Source organism: Dermacentor albipictus, chromosome 5, assembly GCF_038994185.2.
Source record: "Dermacentor albipictus isolate Rhodes 1998 colony chromosome 5, USDA_Dalb.pri_finalv2, whole genome shotgun sequence".
NCBI classification, from domain to species: domain Eukaryota; kingdom Metazoa; phylum Arthropoda; class Arachnida; order Ixodida; family Ixodidae; genus Dermacentor; species Dermacentor albipictus.
In genome coordinates this window covers 5,241,281-5,257,593 of record NC_091825.1, presented here as the reverse complement: position 1 = coordinate 5,257,593, position 16,313 = coordinate 5,241,281, and the positions used below count along the sequence as shown (strand labels likewise).

The 16,313-nt window shown below is 43.2% G+C and overlaps 1 protein-coding gene across 8 annotated transcripts in view; it reads right to left on the bottom strand.

Moving 5' to 3' along the window:
- LOC135917165 (pre-mRNA-splicing regulator WTAP-like) overlaps positions 1 to 16,313 on the bottom strand; it is a 221,936-nt gene that overhangs the window by 165,860 nt on the left and 39,763 nt on the right. For all 8 annotated transcript variants that reach the window (XM_065450671.2, XM_065450670.2, XM_065450665.2 and 5 more), the window contains exon 3: positions 3,606 to 3,661. In XM_065450671.2, coding sequence (XP_065306743.1) covers positions 3,606 to 3,661 — 56 coding nt within the window. The remainder of the gene's footprint in view (positions 1 to 3,605; positions 3,662 to 16,313) is intronic.

Here is a 16,313-nt window from a genome sequence, read left to right as displayed (position 1 = left end):
GGCCCACTAATCATTCGGCACTCGTTCACAGCAGCGTTCAAGAGGGCTGCCATCCTTTACGCCAAAAAAACAAATCACTGCGCAGCGAGCCACAAGTTCGATGTTTCTGAACGGGTAGTGCGAGAGTGGCGATTGCAGCGAAGTAAAATTTGCACCTGTGATGGCAAGTGAGGAATTTCCACCATGCCGAAATCTGGACGCTTTCTGGAGCTGTAGGCCAAGCTTACAGTGTACGTCGCTGAAATGCGCGATTGGTCCCTGCCAGTGAAGTGCGATATGGTCATGAAACAAGCCCGGATCTTCGCCTCTTAAGGACCTGCTCCGCCACCAGTACAATGAGTGGCTGGCGGCAGAAGACCGCAAAATTACGCCAACCGAACCTGTCAAAAGAGCCTCTCTGACAGCTGCGTGTGGTTGGGTGCATTCGGCGTGGGCTGCTGTTCCACAAGATGTCGAGGTGCAGTCATTTGCCAAATGTGAAATTTCGCGGGATGACGACATGCTGTGGGACCATAGCGACGATGATGGCAGCACTAGTGAAGATGAGTAGTCCAGTGACTATGTCAGCTACTAATAAATTTTCGTTATCGAATGCGCCCTCGAGTATGCTCTCTCTTCTTTTTTTTTTTCATGTCACGCTATATGGGGGGGTCAACTTACAATCGTGTAAATATGGTAGATTACACCATTGTTATCTGGGATCCATTCACTAAAACAAATATTGAAAAGCTGGAAATGATACAGAAAAGAGCAGTTCACTTTATTTACAAACATTATGACCACACATCTGTAACAGACTTGTTAACCAGAGCAAATCTAAAACCTCTAGCAAAGAGAAGCCATCCTTCACATTTAAAATTTCTATATCAAATACTAGTGGGACGTGTTAAGGTTGATGCATCTACAGTTATACGATTTTCCTCAGGTTATAATACCAGACAACGGCATGATCGAACATTAACACTGTACCAAACACGTAATAATTGTTTTAGATATTCATTTTTCCCAAGAATAATTAATGATTGGAATTTTTAAGAAACGACCAAGTGTTACCGCCGTCCCTGGCCTAGTTTCTCTCAAGCTTGTGCATATAAATCTCATTCTTTATACATATTTTGCTTTTGGGCTTCGCTAACCTGCTGTTTAAATTTATTGCTTTAAATGAACCGAGGGCGTGTATACCGTATGTATGTGTGTGCGTAAGTGTTTATGGATATGTCATATCGGTATATACCTGTGTATATGCGTGTATATCTATGAGTATATCGAGTGCATTGTATACATTTTTCTTTCTCTTTATTTTTTCTCTTTCTCTCCTGTTCGCCAATATTATTGTATCAGATCATGTATTGCTCATTTTCCACCCTACTAAAATCCCGACCAGGGATTGTAGTATCTATAAATAGATAAATAAATAAATAAATAATCAAATAAACAAAATAAAATAGGGCCTCATAACTGTTCGACGAAGGTGCAGTGCGACAGACACTGGGTCAGTGGATGACTCTCACAACTTGCGGCTCCGTTCAGTCGCACGGCTAGACGAGCATGCGAGATCCATGTTACAGAACTAGAGATGATGTCAGGAATGGCACTTATAAATAAAAAGAGCAACAGGCCTTACACCGAGCCCTGAGGGACACAGGCCAATATGTGAATGACACCAGATTCTGCACCACTTATCGCAACTTACTGCAACCACAGGAGGGGTGTTCCCGAATCCATCCGAGCAGTTGCTCACCAATATCAAACCAATGCAGTTTGTGAATAGGCAATTTGTGAAGTGCCATGTCAAAAGCTCCTCTAAAACATACAAATACTGAATTGAAGTCAGTCCAGTGCACCAAAAACTTCATGAATGAAACTCCAATTGGGCTAGACAGGAAAGTAGCGGCCGAAAACTGTGCCTTTTGGATTAAGAAGGTTTTGTTACTTATGTGCTTCATAAGAAATCCCTAAACTCGTTAAAGATCCATAATTGCCAACCAGTTTCCAGGGCCCGAACTTATGAGCTGGCATATTGTGTGCTATCTTCCTATAGTCGGATACAACTTTAGAAAAAGGGGAGGCCCCGCCCAAATGACCGAAGCGCGACAGCTGATTGCCTCCGCGACTAAAATAGTCCCGCTCGAAAAATCGTGCTCCTGAAATGCGTAATTCTCGGTATAAATAAAGACTTTTGTATTTTGACGACTGGTTTAGTAGAACTCTCATGTGCTACAGCACATGCCGGATAGCGACAGAAAAATAACCCCGTGCCTTCTACAACGCTGCCCGTCGTATGCTCTTTAGCTTCACTGCAAGTGACAAAGGTAGAAAGAGCATCTCTGAAGCTTTTTGCGCTTCTTTACATGTACACGGCGTATCTACTACCTGTGTTCCAAGCTTAAAATGAATCAGTTGCTATTGAAAAAGTACTTATATAAAACAATGCATTTATTGCAACCATTACAAACCTGGGGCAAGAATACGGTCGAGGCAGCAAGGTACAAAAATGCTTCATTCATTGTTTTAAATAAGTACTCTTGGTTTTAAATAGCATAAAATTTATATTTTTTTGGTTTTGTGTTTTCACAATTTCACAGCACACATTACAGCTTGCGCGTGCAGTGAGCACTGGTGGACAGCAATCAATCAACGGTGTTACACAACGCCCGAACACCGTCGCTAGATGCTTGGCTATCTCCCTGCTAGCAATGATCGTTCACACTCAGTTGACGTCGACAAATCTTTGCGTTGAAGGCTTCTTCCGCAAATATTTTCTGTTGAGACACTCGTAGGTTTGTTTCATGCACGCAAACTTTCCTGATTTCTCCTGAGAATGGTTTTGCTCCATCACTTCACCCCATCCGAAGAAAAACACAGCGACACAGTACATGAACACACCTGCCGCTAACAGTAGGCACCAGTCTTTGGAAAGCTTTTCTCGTCGTAACTTCACTCGGGGGCAAAATAAAACATGGAACAAACACACAGGATGTGTGTTCGTAGCGGCCGCCACGGCATACTGTTTTCAGGCGAAGCGTAGCGCAGCGCCAGCGATGCTCGCTGCAATGTTCCTTCGCTGGATCATGGGTCAGAATAAACGCACGCGGCACGTATGCCGCATCATAAGCTCGCAGTAATATTTCCACCATGATAGACTATCACAAACAGTTCTGGAATTCACTCTGACGAGGGGCTGAAGCCCACAGCTGACGCAACCTCGCCCAGTTCGAAGCGCAGGCATCCATCTTCTCCGTCAGCGGGGTCACCTGCCGTCCGGCTCATGACGTTAGTCCAGAGTGCGTGCCCATTGGTGGATGTTCGTGTGCCTCCACCTCGGAGGAGTAAACGCCCCCTTTTTTCTAAAGTTGTATCCGACTACAGTTCTATGGAAGGCATGCCGTGCTTAATGATTTGAAGTGCATCATCTTGAGAAACGGTGGGACGAAGTGTGCACACTATTTCAGCAAAGATTTTTCCCATTAATGTGTATGGGCACCGTCCGGAGCCTTTGGTCGGAATAACCAAAAATTCAATCGACCAAAGTCTATGGTTTTGTTCTGTTCATGTGTGCACTTTTCCTTGCAGCCAATTTAAGCACATTTAAGTGGGACACTCACTTTGCAATCAGTTCCTCTTTGGACAGCCGCTCCAACTCGTCCTTGGGCAGCTGCACCTGAGTGGAGAAAACACTGATGTAGTACAGGCAAGACTCACTTTGCACACAACATGTTAAAGGGACCCTGAAACGATTCTGACGATTTTCTACAAACGTACTGAGTCGTTAGATTGGGTCCTTCTGATCATTAATTTACACATCAAAGTGCTCCACGTAAAGCGTGTAGTTTATTATAAGGTTTTGAGAATGCACGTCGCTGCCGATCGCAGCACACTGCTCGGCGGAATTTTAAGCCACCCCTACCCATATGACTGAAATCACCCATATGACGTCAGTGGGGCTAGCTATCCGATTGGCTGATATGGGCGCGTGATCAATAATTTTTCCAACTTTATGGTAAATAAATGATGCACGTAATAGTTGGAATGTTAGTTCATTTGTTTTTATAAACAGAAAGTAACATAAAGAGAATGCACAAGAACAATTTTTCAGTACACTGAAGCACTTCCGGCACACAGCAGGTGTCGTCTGCTTGTGTTACAATTTACTCCATTTTGAAGAGAGCTCTACGGTCAGACTCGGTCTCAGTCTTTTCGCGAGCACTATGATTCAACTTTGTTGCCTTGTGGACTGCAAACGTAGCGACTGGTAATATGTCAAGCTGTGACATCGTGTCCCTCTGCAAGGCAGCATACGAGCAAACTGGCTGCTGCGCATCGGACTGCCGCTATCCGATCGGCGCCAGGATTTGTGCGTTTATGTCCGTCACTTTACACCGGAAGATTACTAACGCAATAGCGTTTTGCGAGTCCGGTATTAGGGCAAACGCAAGAGCAAGGGGACAGGGTATGGCCGCTTGACTGTGCCCTAACGGGATGAGCAGAAGCGCAACTGTGAATGGTCTCCACGGTGCAGCCACCTGGTGGCACAGAGCTCAACCATACACAGCAGCAGTAACGAAGTGTATTCTTCTTTGCTGCTGGTATGCATTTTTCGCAGGCGTGTAATCATCAGCACGTTGTTCTTAGAAATGTTTAAAATGTTTTACACTTGGTTAGAGGAATATTAGCGCTTTGTGTGGCTGGGTAAGCGCTGTGCCAACAAGTGGCTGGACAGTGCAAACCGATCAGGCCGCTCACGTACGTCTACGCTAAAGTTCCTTCACGAGCTTGAGTTTATACCTCCAGCCATTTGCCGAAATGACCTGTTTGCCTGTGGTTACTGGAATACCAGACACGTTCGGCGCTACGACAGTATGTTCGCAAGGCACGCTGCTTCGATAGCTCTTGCTTGAGGTCAACAGCCAAGTGGCTAGCGGAGAGGTTTCACGTGGGCGAGTTCGGGCTCCAAAACAAGCGGAAGTGGACAATGTGACGTCGCATTGTGACGCAGAGCCAGTGAAGGTGGAGCTTAGCCCCGATCGCTCGGCGAACGAGGTGAGGAGGAAAAGCATGGCTAGGGAGGAGGGTAACTTCTAATCGCTTCTAGCTCCATTAATACGTAACGCTTCACTTAAAGTGTGGTGCGAATGTTGTGCTTAAGCTGTACCCCACGCGTCTGCAAAATTTGCCTGAACCGTTTCAGGGGCCCTTTAAGACAACCATGGCACAGAGTGTAGTGACCATATCCTTTGACACACTTATCTCTCTTAAAGTGGTCTTATACACTGGCCATGTGTACCTAGGCTGGCAGGGGGCACACCCATCTCATGTGTCTGTTGTACTGCTTTCAGTGTTGCTGTTCACGCAGGCCCTCACATGCTGCACAAAGTATGAGCTGTGATGGCACATCTCTGGCAGCTGGGTGGTTATTCTCAGACATGCCACAGACGAGTACTCTTTGGCCCTAGAAAAAGCAATAGCGTAAACTGTCACTTTTGGTTTCGTTTCCCAGTGGGAAATCCTGGCACTCACTTTGGCTGTTTGCCATGTGCTGCTACATCCAAGCCTCGCAAGTAGCAACACCTACTATTGTCAAAACAAACAGGTGTTTTTTCTTTCATCTGCCATGAGACAATCCCAGTGAGCAGCTCTTGCAACTGACAAGTTCTAGCAAGCCGTCCATAGCCCAAAGTGCTCTCAGGACTGAATGCATGCAAACAGCAAGAAGAGCTGCCAGAGTGAACAGACTCGTCAGACTGCTTGTGCAACACCCTACAGGAGTTTTATTTGGTCATCCTAGCTATCATCCTTGCAAGTTTACAGAACTGGCAAAAAAAATTGGCAGTCAGTATATATATTAGCAAGACAACCACCCAAAGGATTGGATCAAGGAAAGTAAGGTGACCCTGCTGGACTGGCCAAGCCGTTCTACAGACCTGCACCCTAGCCAACACCATTAAAACCACTCAGTGCCAAAGCCGGTGAATCATCAGGCACACCTGTAGTGGCAATATTGCTGAAGCCGGTGCAAAAGCTGACCCACATATATTTTGTACTCCTAGCAGCTACTGATGGATGGCAGCGCTTGTAGGTTTATTGCACATGGTTAGATATGTTGCCAATAGATAGCGATAGTTGCCCATGTTGCTTGAACGCACTTTCGTATGTTCTTGGTTGTTTTTGATCATCTCGAGTGGCAGAAGAAATGAAGACGTCCAATCACTAGCGTACTCTGTCTGAGCGTGATATTGGACATTCTCTTGGACAGTGACAGCGATTCCTCTGAGCTTTCTTGTGAAGAAGAAAATAAACCTGACGTTTGGTGTGACTGATTCACTAAGGAATAGCGGCCCATGTTGTAAACGTTTTCACACAAGGAAACGCCTGCGACTTCGAAACTGCACCGAGTAAAATTTCAACTATTCTCAAATGTAAATAAATGCATGTTTCATTATTTTTACCAAATATTTTACCTAGGCGATAATGGCACAAAGAAAAATGAACGTATAGTATGCAAGGGACAAACACCTTCATAGCAAAGTGCTTGGGGCCTCCAAAATCATTCGTTATACAGGTCACTTCGTTGTAAAAGTCATGCCCCACACAGCTCACAATGAAACGGGGGCAAAATTAATTCTCCGTTATACAGATAATTTCATTGTACAGGTGTTTGTTGTAGGAATGCTCAATTGTACTACTTTTGGTAAAAAAAGCTGCTTTACAGAAGGCCCGCGCAGCGGCACGTGGGTTGAAGAACAATGGGAATGCCGTAGGAAGCAGAAAACCACGAGCAATGCCAACCAGAGATTCCATCACCTGCAGCATAGCAAAAATGGTTGAGGATACTCCAAGCTATCACTGACACTTTACTGGAATCCGTGCCTCGCCACCGTCAACTGTAATCGAAGCAAATGGCTTCCCTAAGAATTATGAACATACAAATTTGTAGGCATAGTGTCCTATGCTAATTTATTTTTCGATAAGGGCAGTCATTTATAAGTTTCAAATACTAACATATGAAGAATTTTTAACGATACCAGTTAAAAACGAGTGAGACTTGTTATTTGAAAAAATAGACTTTCTCATGCAGACGCACTACTTTATATTTACCATAACTTCATTTACATACATTAGCAATCTACCAAGGCTCAAAACCAAAAATGCAAAATATGATATTTTTGTCAGCTACTGTATATATATATGTATATACATAGAGAAGATAATAGCATTGCAAGAGCAGTAACCATTACCTGCAGAACACTTGTATGATTCATAACAACCCTTCTCTACCAAAACAAGCATGCTTTGCATTAAGATGTCAACTGCAGTTGAGTCTGCTTTATTTTTTTAAACTTCAGGTGCCCTCCTGAGGCCTCTATTTCCCAGCTACATGTGCCCTCCTGGAGCAAAAATTCCTATGCTTGCCTGGTCACCAGATTCACCAAAAACGTCAAAGTACTCCAGGCGAAGCCCGACTCGTGGACAGAATGTCCAAGTCTGAATTACTACTATTAAACGTTCAATCTCTTGGACATTCAGCAAGCAAGAACTTTTTCTCCATATAGAAGGATTACCTTGACATCATGAGAAAAAGTACTGTGAAAAACGGGAAAGATCACCATCTCGCATTTGTATATTACATTGTACTCTCAATACCTAGGAACTTTTTCTGCACTATAAACATACAAGATCCATGGCGTGGGTGTGAAGAAAGGCCAAGCGTGCACCACTAATAATTAAACCAAAGCTCAATGGTGGTGGTATTGCAGCCCCCATCTTGTGAGCAGTTCCCTCACCAAGCCAAATCACTCGATCATGACCTCTTTGCCGAATCAGCACAAGTATAAAACACCATTCCAGGGGACCCAAACACCTCAGTGTAAGGTGCTGGACTGTATTCGTCTTGGCTAAAGACAATACAACACTGAAGGAAATAATGAACCAGCGAAGCCAAACGAATGGTCCCTTTGTAGACAATTTAAGCATAAGTACAAGTAAAACAAAGGCTGCATTAAAGTAATAATTGTGTCTTGGTTCTATTGTGAGCTGTGCACGACTTTTACAATGAAGTGACCTGTACAATTAACGATTTCAGAGGCCCTATACACCTTGTTATAGAAGTGCTGAACTGTATTTGTTTCGGCTAAAGACAATACAACACTGCAGGAAATAATGAACCAGCGAAGCTAAACGGCCAGTCCCTTTGTAGACAATTTAAGCATAAGTACAAGTAAAACAAAGGCTGCATTAAAGTAATAATTGTGTCTTGGTTCTATTGTGAGCTGTGCACAACTTTTACAATTCAAGGAATACACAGAATAGGACGAAAGCAACACAGTAAAACGCATCCTGTAATTGCAAAATTTTTCAATCACAGAGGAAAAACAAGTGTGTTAAAGAATTCCTACAAGTTGAAGGGCAGAACCACTTCAATCTCGGAAGACTTCTCGGTGGCCACTAGGTACAAAAGGGAAAATGGGAGAAGCACTCCTGACGCCACAGGGCGGGCAAGAAAGTGAAACTTGTTTATGACAAAGGTAAGGTCGACGGCAAATGGTTCGAATGGGAAAATAACAGAAAGATGCTCCCCTCAGGCAGATTCGAAAATGCAGCGGCAGGAAACCGATGAATCGATGAAAATGACACAAACTGTTTTTTGTGCTTGAACTTGAACACTCACAGAATAGTGGGCAAGTATTCCAGCCTTGACAGCACAATACTTGCGTACAGGCCGCATATTGTAATTATTACAGAATCATGGCTGCAACCTGATGTCAGTGACAAGGAAATAGCGCCTAATGCCTATGAAATTTTTCGTAAAGATAGAATTTCAAGAGGTGGCCGGGTTGCCATCATTTTTGAAATCTTTGCGAATTGAAAGGTTGGCAGACATTCCTGGAATTGAATGTGTCCTCGCAAAGGTGCATACAGTTAACAAAACTTTCATTATTGGGGGATTTTATCGGCATCCTAACACAGACAGCACTTTCAGCGACCAACATAATGAATTTCTCTGCTCATGCAGAGGTTCATCTTGCAATATACTACTGGGCGGCGATTTTAATTTTCCATCAGTGGTATGGGACGGTGAATTTCCTCAGCCCGGTACACAAATCGCTGAACCCTTTGTTGATATTACAATGCATCATGACCTAATGCAATGAGTAAAACAACCTACACACATACATAATGACTCAGAATCTATCTTGGATCATTTTTTAGTTAGCAGAAGTATGCTTCCTCAGGTTTCGGGACTTAGCGTCGTCAACGACATATCAGATCACAGAATGGTATGTCTTACGATGTGTTTGGGCCACGTCGCTAGGGTTGAGCATGAAAAGCGTTCCATGCTTGTTTTCTCACGAGCAGATGATGTACACATATTAGATGCTCCGGACTTATCTTTTTCCAACTTTCTTTCTCTATCCCAGTCTGCTTTATACTCAGTAGAGGATCTTTGGCAATACTTTAAAAATCTTGTGTTGCAATGCGTGAATAACTTTGTACAGGCTAAAGTAATCATTGTCCGCAAAACCCGCCCATGGATAACAAAAGAAATTGTACACTAGAAATGAACAGCGAAGAAGACTAGAAAACAACTTCGGAAGCACCCCTCTTAAAGTAACATGCGCAAACTTTCAGCACTGTGCACTCATTTAAGCCTCAAAGCACTCAAAGCATTAAAAAAGCAAGAGACTACTACCACAATGTCACTATGAAGCAATTTCTCCTTTCATCCCCTGCAAAATTCTGGCGGCATTTTTCTTCAAAATCAGCAACCGTGCGCACCCTCTGCATTAATAGTGAAACAGTATTGGAGAAATTGCTAACTGCAGAATCATTCAACAATTTTTTCTGTTCTGTGTTTACACTTGACAACGGTGAAAACCTCATATTTTCGACATTGCAAGGCGTTCCGCCTATTAGTGATGTTATGATAACGGAAGAAGGTGTTTTAAAGCTTTTACTTAACATTGATACAAAAAAATATTCTGGTGTCGACGCGATACCCAACACATTCCTGTTCCAGTATGCCGAGTGGTGCTCTAAATTCTTATATGTGATTTTTAATAAGCTGTTATATCTATCTGAGTTGCCTCATCCGAGTTGACTGGAAGTTTGAAAAGATTGTTGCCATGCCAAAAGGAGGAGACTCATCACTGGTTCCTTCTATTGGCCCATTTCTATACTTTGCACATGTTCCATATTTTTTGAGCACATTATCTTCAAACATCTAACAGTTTTTCTTGAACTTCATGATTTTCTCAACGCCAGGGGGCATAGATTTCGTAAGGGGCTTTCAACCACTATTCAGCTTTTAGAAACCATTCATGATTTCGCAGCTATTCTGGATGAGCAAGGACTAATTTATATTTTTTTTAGATTTCAAGAAAGCATTTGACCGGGTATCACACACCAAACTCATGGTAAAATTGAAACCTAGACTTAAAAAGGAATCCCCTCTATCTTGGATTCAAGCATACCTTACTTCGAGACGGCAAACTGTAAACATAGATGGAACACATTCACGTTCAAGACCTGTACTATCCGGAATCCCACAGGGATCAGTGCTTGGGCCCTTATTTTTAGTAATTTTCATTAGTGATATGGAATTGCCAGTTAAAATAAAATTGTTTGCTGACGATTGCGTTTTATATAAAGAAATCCATAGTCCCGCTGACCAATCGCTGTTAAATAACTCACTGCATACAGTGCAATCATGGCATAGCACATTGCAAATGAAAATCAATGCAAAAAAAACTGTAGCGTTGACCATGACGCGGTAGCGACACCGTTTAAACAATCAGTATTCGATCGATTTGCTAACCGTGCCTGTGATGATTAGTTCTTTTCTTGAATGTGTTTGGGTTTCTTTTAAGTATTGTTCAACTGATGTAATTATTAGTGCTGTTTACCGTCCTCCTATATGAATGATGGTTTTCCGTCTCAATTTCATCGAATTCTGTGTGAAATATATACGCGTTTTCCTAACTGTACTTCACTCATATTTGGAGACTTCAACTTCCCTAGTATAAACTGGTTTTCACAATCCGTCAGAGCGAGTGAAACCAAAGCTAACATGTTTCTTCAGTCATGTCTTGATTTTTCACTAGTACAACTTTTTACAAATTCCACACGTCACGCATCGTGTACCAACAACATTATAGATTTAATATAAATGAATAATCCCGATATTTGTTCAGACATTTTTCATCTGGACGGCATTTCTGATCATGACGTAATAACAGGACGCATTACCGGTTCCTTTAACGAAAAGAAAACTACTATCAAACAAATCAGGTGCTACAACAGAGCTAACTATGAAACAATAAATTCTGAATTAGATTTAAACATATCAGGTGTTACAACAGAGCTAACTATGAAAAAATAAATTCTGAATTAAATTATTTCACCACCCAGTTCATGAATCAATATATATTGCACACTGTTGAGCAGAATTGGGATTTATTCAAGAGTACTTTTAATGAACTTGATGACTTTTTCTACTTATGACCATCCGATGTAGCAGCAGTGCACCGTGGTTTAATCAGAAGTTGCGACGTATGAATAATAAGAAAAAGCCATTTTACCGGCAGGCACTAAAAAATGGTCTTCTAAGCGCGTGGCACAAGCATAAGAAATGCAACAAGGACTACCAGTCACTCCTGAAGTCAGCTCGATGCCAGTTTTTCAATCACGACCTATCATCTCTGCTAACCAACAACCCTCGTAAATTCTGGAGCATCATAAATCCTAGCTTTCACCCTGACATTTTGCTTACCGACAGTAACGGCGTCATAATTAATAAGTCTGAATGTGCTCAGGTCTTTAATGACACTTTTTCATGAGCATTCACCAAAGAAGACATTAGCTCATCTCCCGTCTTAAATGCAATCCACGACATTTGCATGCCTGAAATTGTGATTAATGAAACAGGTATCTTAGCTTTATTAAACAATCTTAAAATTACTAGTAGTTTGAATCGCCTCGGCTTTAACAATAAGATACTTAAGAGTACATCTCAAAGCATTTGCACTGTGCTGTCCTGTTTGTTTTTGCAATCATTATCACATGGACTAATTCCTAATGACTGGCGGATAGCCAAAGTAATACCTATATTTAAATCAGGTGAGCGTTCTTCTCCATTGAACTATCGACCCATCTCGTTAACCAGCACCATTTACAAACTTCTTGAGCATATCATTCCCAGCCAAGTCATTAACTACCTCGAAGATCATAACATTATTTTCAATTATCAGCACGGTTTCCGCAAGGGATTATCATGTGACACTCAACTAGCTGGCTTTGTTAACAACTTACAATTATCACTTGACGCAGGCTTTCAGGTTGAAGCAATGTTTCTTGGTTTTTCAAAGGCTTTTGATCGGGTTCCTCATCACAGACTTCTACTGAAACTAGCACAGCTTAACATCCACCCTATCGTGCTCGCTTGGATTAAGGACTTTCTGTCATCTAGAAAACAGTTCACCTCGGTTAATAATTCTAACTCCTCCTCTGCTTATGTGACATCTGGTGTACCACCAGGAAGTGCGCTCAGACCTTTGCTTTCTTTAATCTATATTAATGCCTTACCTGCCTGTGTAACATTTAGAATTCGACTTTTCGCTGATGACTGCGTAATTTACCGTAACATTACTAGTGACAGTGACCGCCAATCAATACAATCTGATCTCAACACAGTAAGCTTATGGTGCTCATCCTGGTTAATGTCATTAAACGTTTCTAAAACAAAACAGATATCATTCACTTGTTGCACAGATAGCATTCTAACCACTTATATTCTTAACGACAATACTGTACAACTAACAACAACATACAAGTACCTTGGTGTGCACCTTCAGTTTGACCTATCATGGCATCACCATGATAGGTCAAACGCAGTTTGACCTATCATGGTGATAGGTCAAACTGCGGCAGTTTGACCTATCAGGCAGTTTTTCTTTGTTCCCATAATCACCATATCGACCTGACCCTACCGTCTGCTAACCGCTCACATGGTCTTCTCAAACGTAACCTACGACACGCCCCTATGCAGGTTAAAAAACTGCCTTATATAACTCTAATACGCCCTAAAATCGAATATGCTGCGGACATCTGGGACCCTGAGCAAGCCTATGTTATCAATAAGATCGAATCCTTTCAGAACCGCGCTGTTCGCATCATATTTTCAGACTACTCACCCTTCACAAGTGTTACAGCATTAAAAAAAGTGCCGAACTGGAAGATTTTCACATCGCCACAAACCTGCTCGTTTAACAATTTTCCATATACTTCATTGCCACCCCTCCCTTCGAAGTGATTTATTTCAGTCACCGCATGCCATCTTTCCACGCCATGATCACTCTTTCAAAATTAAATGTATGAAGTGTCATTCCTCGTCTTACGCCAATTCATTCATTCCCCGTACTATCATCGAATGGAATAATTTACCATCATCCATCACCACAGAAACCGACATCATAAAATTCCAAGAGTTTCTTCGCTGTGACGGAAATGTGTAAATTTGCTGTTTTTGTTTGTGTTCATTTTTCCTTTTTGTGCTATGCCTTATGTTTTATTGCACTTATTACTGAAATGTATAGCGTTTATTAAAAGCTGTATCGCCCCCCCCCCTCATATTATACCTTCTCCTGGAGGGCTGTTAGGGGTAACATGAATTGAAAAAAAATAGATAAATAGATGGGCAAATTTTAGACCGTGTGACAAGCTATAAATATTTGGCCGTAGTTATCAGCTCGGGCTTTAGGTGGAATGAGCAAGTGTCATACATAGAAAAGAAAGCCATGTAGAAGCTTGCTTACTTGAAGCGTTGCTTAAGAAATTCACCCCGTGAGATAAAGCTACTAGCTTACAAAACTTTCGTCCGCCCGATTCTTGAGTATGGGTCCGTCGTCTAGGATCCATATAGTGATATTAACATAAATAAGGTGGAAAAAATTCAGAGAAAGGCCATAACATTTGTATTCAAATCCTTCAGCCGGTATGCATCACCAAATGCGATGCTCGAAACAGCAGAACTAGTTACCCTACAAGAACGGCGATATAGACCACGATTAAAGTATATGTATCTGCTCCATCATGGAAAATTAGGCATAGACACGTACACCAAGCTCGTCGATCGACTCGGTCTAGCTGCGCTAAACAGCTTGAGGATTACTACTGCAAACCAGAAACATTTAGAAATTCTTATTTTCCCCGAACCCTTAGGGAATGGAATGTACTCCCTGCTGCGGTGGTTGCCTGCGACACCATTGAATGATTCTTGAAACTGCTTAAAAAAATTGTATAAGTGGACGGGGTACATAGACTGCGCTCCTTTTCTTTTTTCTATTTTTTTTTCCGGCCTGCCCTTCCACGTAATTGAACACACGTTTTCTGATGCATCTGCCACTACTACATACTTTTACACACACTACTTCATTATGTTTCTCTGATAGCATGTATGTTCTGAAATTGTTTGCCATGCGTTGTATACATATTGTTACGAAGAGTTGCAAAGAAATGGTTTTATTTACAGGCGATGGATGATGATCGTAGCGTGATAGCAGCGCAGCTCGGCCTCTCCAACTCTTCGTCTTCCCTTCTTTTCTATTGTCCGTGCCTTTCGTATCTGCTACATTTCCCCGCAAGCAGACAAAGCCCGTGGGGCGAGTCAAGAAGCACAAGCAGGGTAGAAAGCCTTCAGGCGAGCAATATGAGTCAGCTGAGTTCTGCTTGATCGCCGACCATTGCACAGGAGGCGAGCTATTACGTAAGTGAGTTCGCTCAGGCGGTCCACAACTACAAATGGGCGTGAATATTGTGACAAGAACTTTTGGCACAATCCACGCTTGCGTTGCGGTGTCCAAAGAAGGACTAAGTCACCTTTTTCCAACGATACTTGTACGTGACGGTCGTCGTATCGCTCTTTCGAACGACTTTGCGAGGCCAGAGTACGAAGACGAGCTATTCGACGGGCTTCTTCGGCGAGACACAAGGTCTTCGATACAGAATCATCACTGTGCAGAACGAAGGGTAAGAAAGTGTCCAGAGGGCTTCGCGGTAACCTTGCATAGAGGAGATAAAATGGGCTATAGTTCGTGGTTTCGTGTTTCGCCGTGTTGTATGCGTAAGTGATGAAGGGCAGCACGTCGTCCCAGTTCTTATGATTGGAGGAGACGTACATTGCAAGCATGTTGGTCAGCGTTCTGTTCGTTCTTTCAACGAGGCCATTGGTCTGTGGATGATACGGCGTGGAATGACAAAACTGGGAAGTGCACAAACGAAGTAACTCTTCAATGGCATCAGCCGTGAACTGGCGACCACGGTCGCTGATGATGACACGTGGTGGGCCATGACGAAGGACCACGGAACGCAACAGGAAGACCACCACGCAAGCAACGGTGGAAGCAACGGTGGCTGCAGTTTCTGCATACCGTGCAAGATGGTCTACGCAGACAATTATCCAACGGTTCTTGTTGTTAGATAACGGGAATGGACTACTATGTCAATGCCTACTTGCTCGAACGCAAACTGGGCGGTGTCAATGGCCGAAAGGGACCCGGGGCTGCTGTGGTCGGTCGCTTGTGACGTTGGCACGTTTCACAACTAACGACATAGCGCTTGGTTGTTTCGTACATCTTGGGCCAGTAAAAGCGCTCCTGCGTGCGGTGTAGCGTTCACACGAAACCGAAATGGCCGGATGTCACATCGTCATGCATGGCGCGTAGAACGTCGGAGCGAAGGCTCTCGGGGACAACAAGCAGAAAACGCGCTCCATGCCCGGAGTAATTAGTTTTGTACAGCAATTTATCACGGACAGTAAAGCGACCGCTGCCTTTAGAAGTACGGGCGGCGACAAAAAGCGGATCAATGGTAACATCATCCCGTTGTTCTCGCTCAAAGTCTGCCGCATCAGGGAACGTAGGAGTAACAGCAGCGAGACAGTCATCAAAATTCTCAGCATCGCAGTCGGTAGTCACAAGAGGAATTCGAGAGAGGCAGCCTGCGTCAGCGTGACGACGGCCACTCTTGTACGATACCACAAAGTCGTATTCCTGGAGGCGCAGCGCCCAACGTGCGAGGCGACCAGAGGGATCACGCAAACCGACCAGCCAGCATAAAGAATGATGGTCGGTGATAATCTTGAATGGTCTACCGTAAAGATAACATCGAAACTTTTGTATGGCGAAAACGGCTGCCAGGCATTCCTGTTCCGTAACTGTATAATTGCGTTCAGATTTGCTCAGACAACGGCTGGCATATGCGACAACATGCTCTGCGCCCCTGTGACGTTGTACAAGCACCGCTCCTATCCCGATTCCACT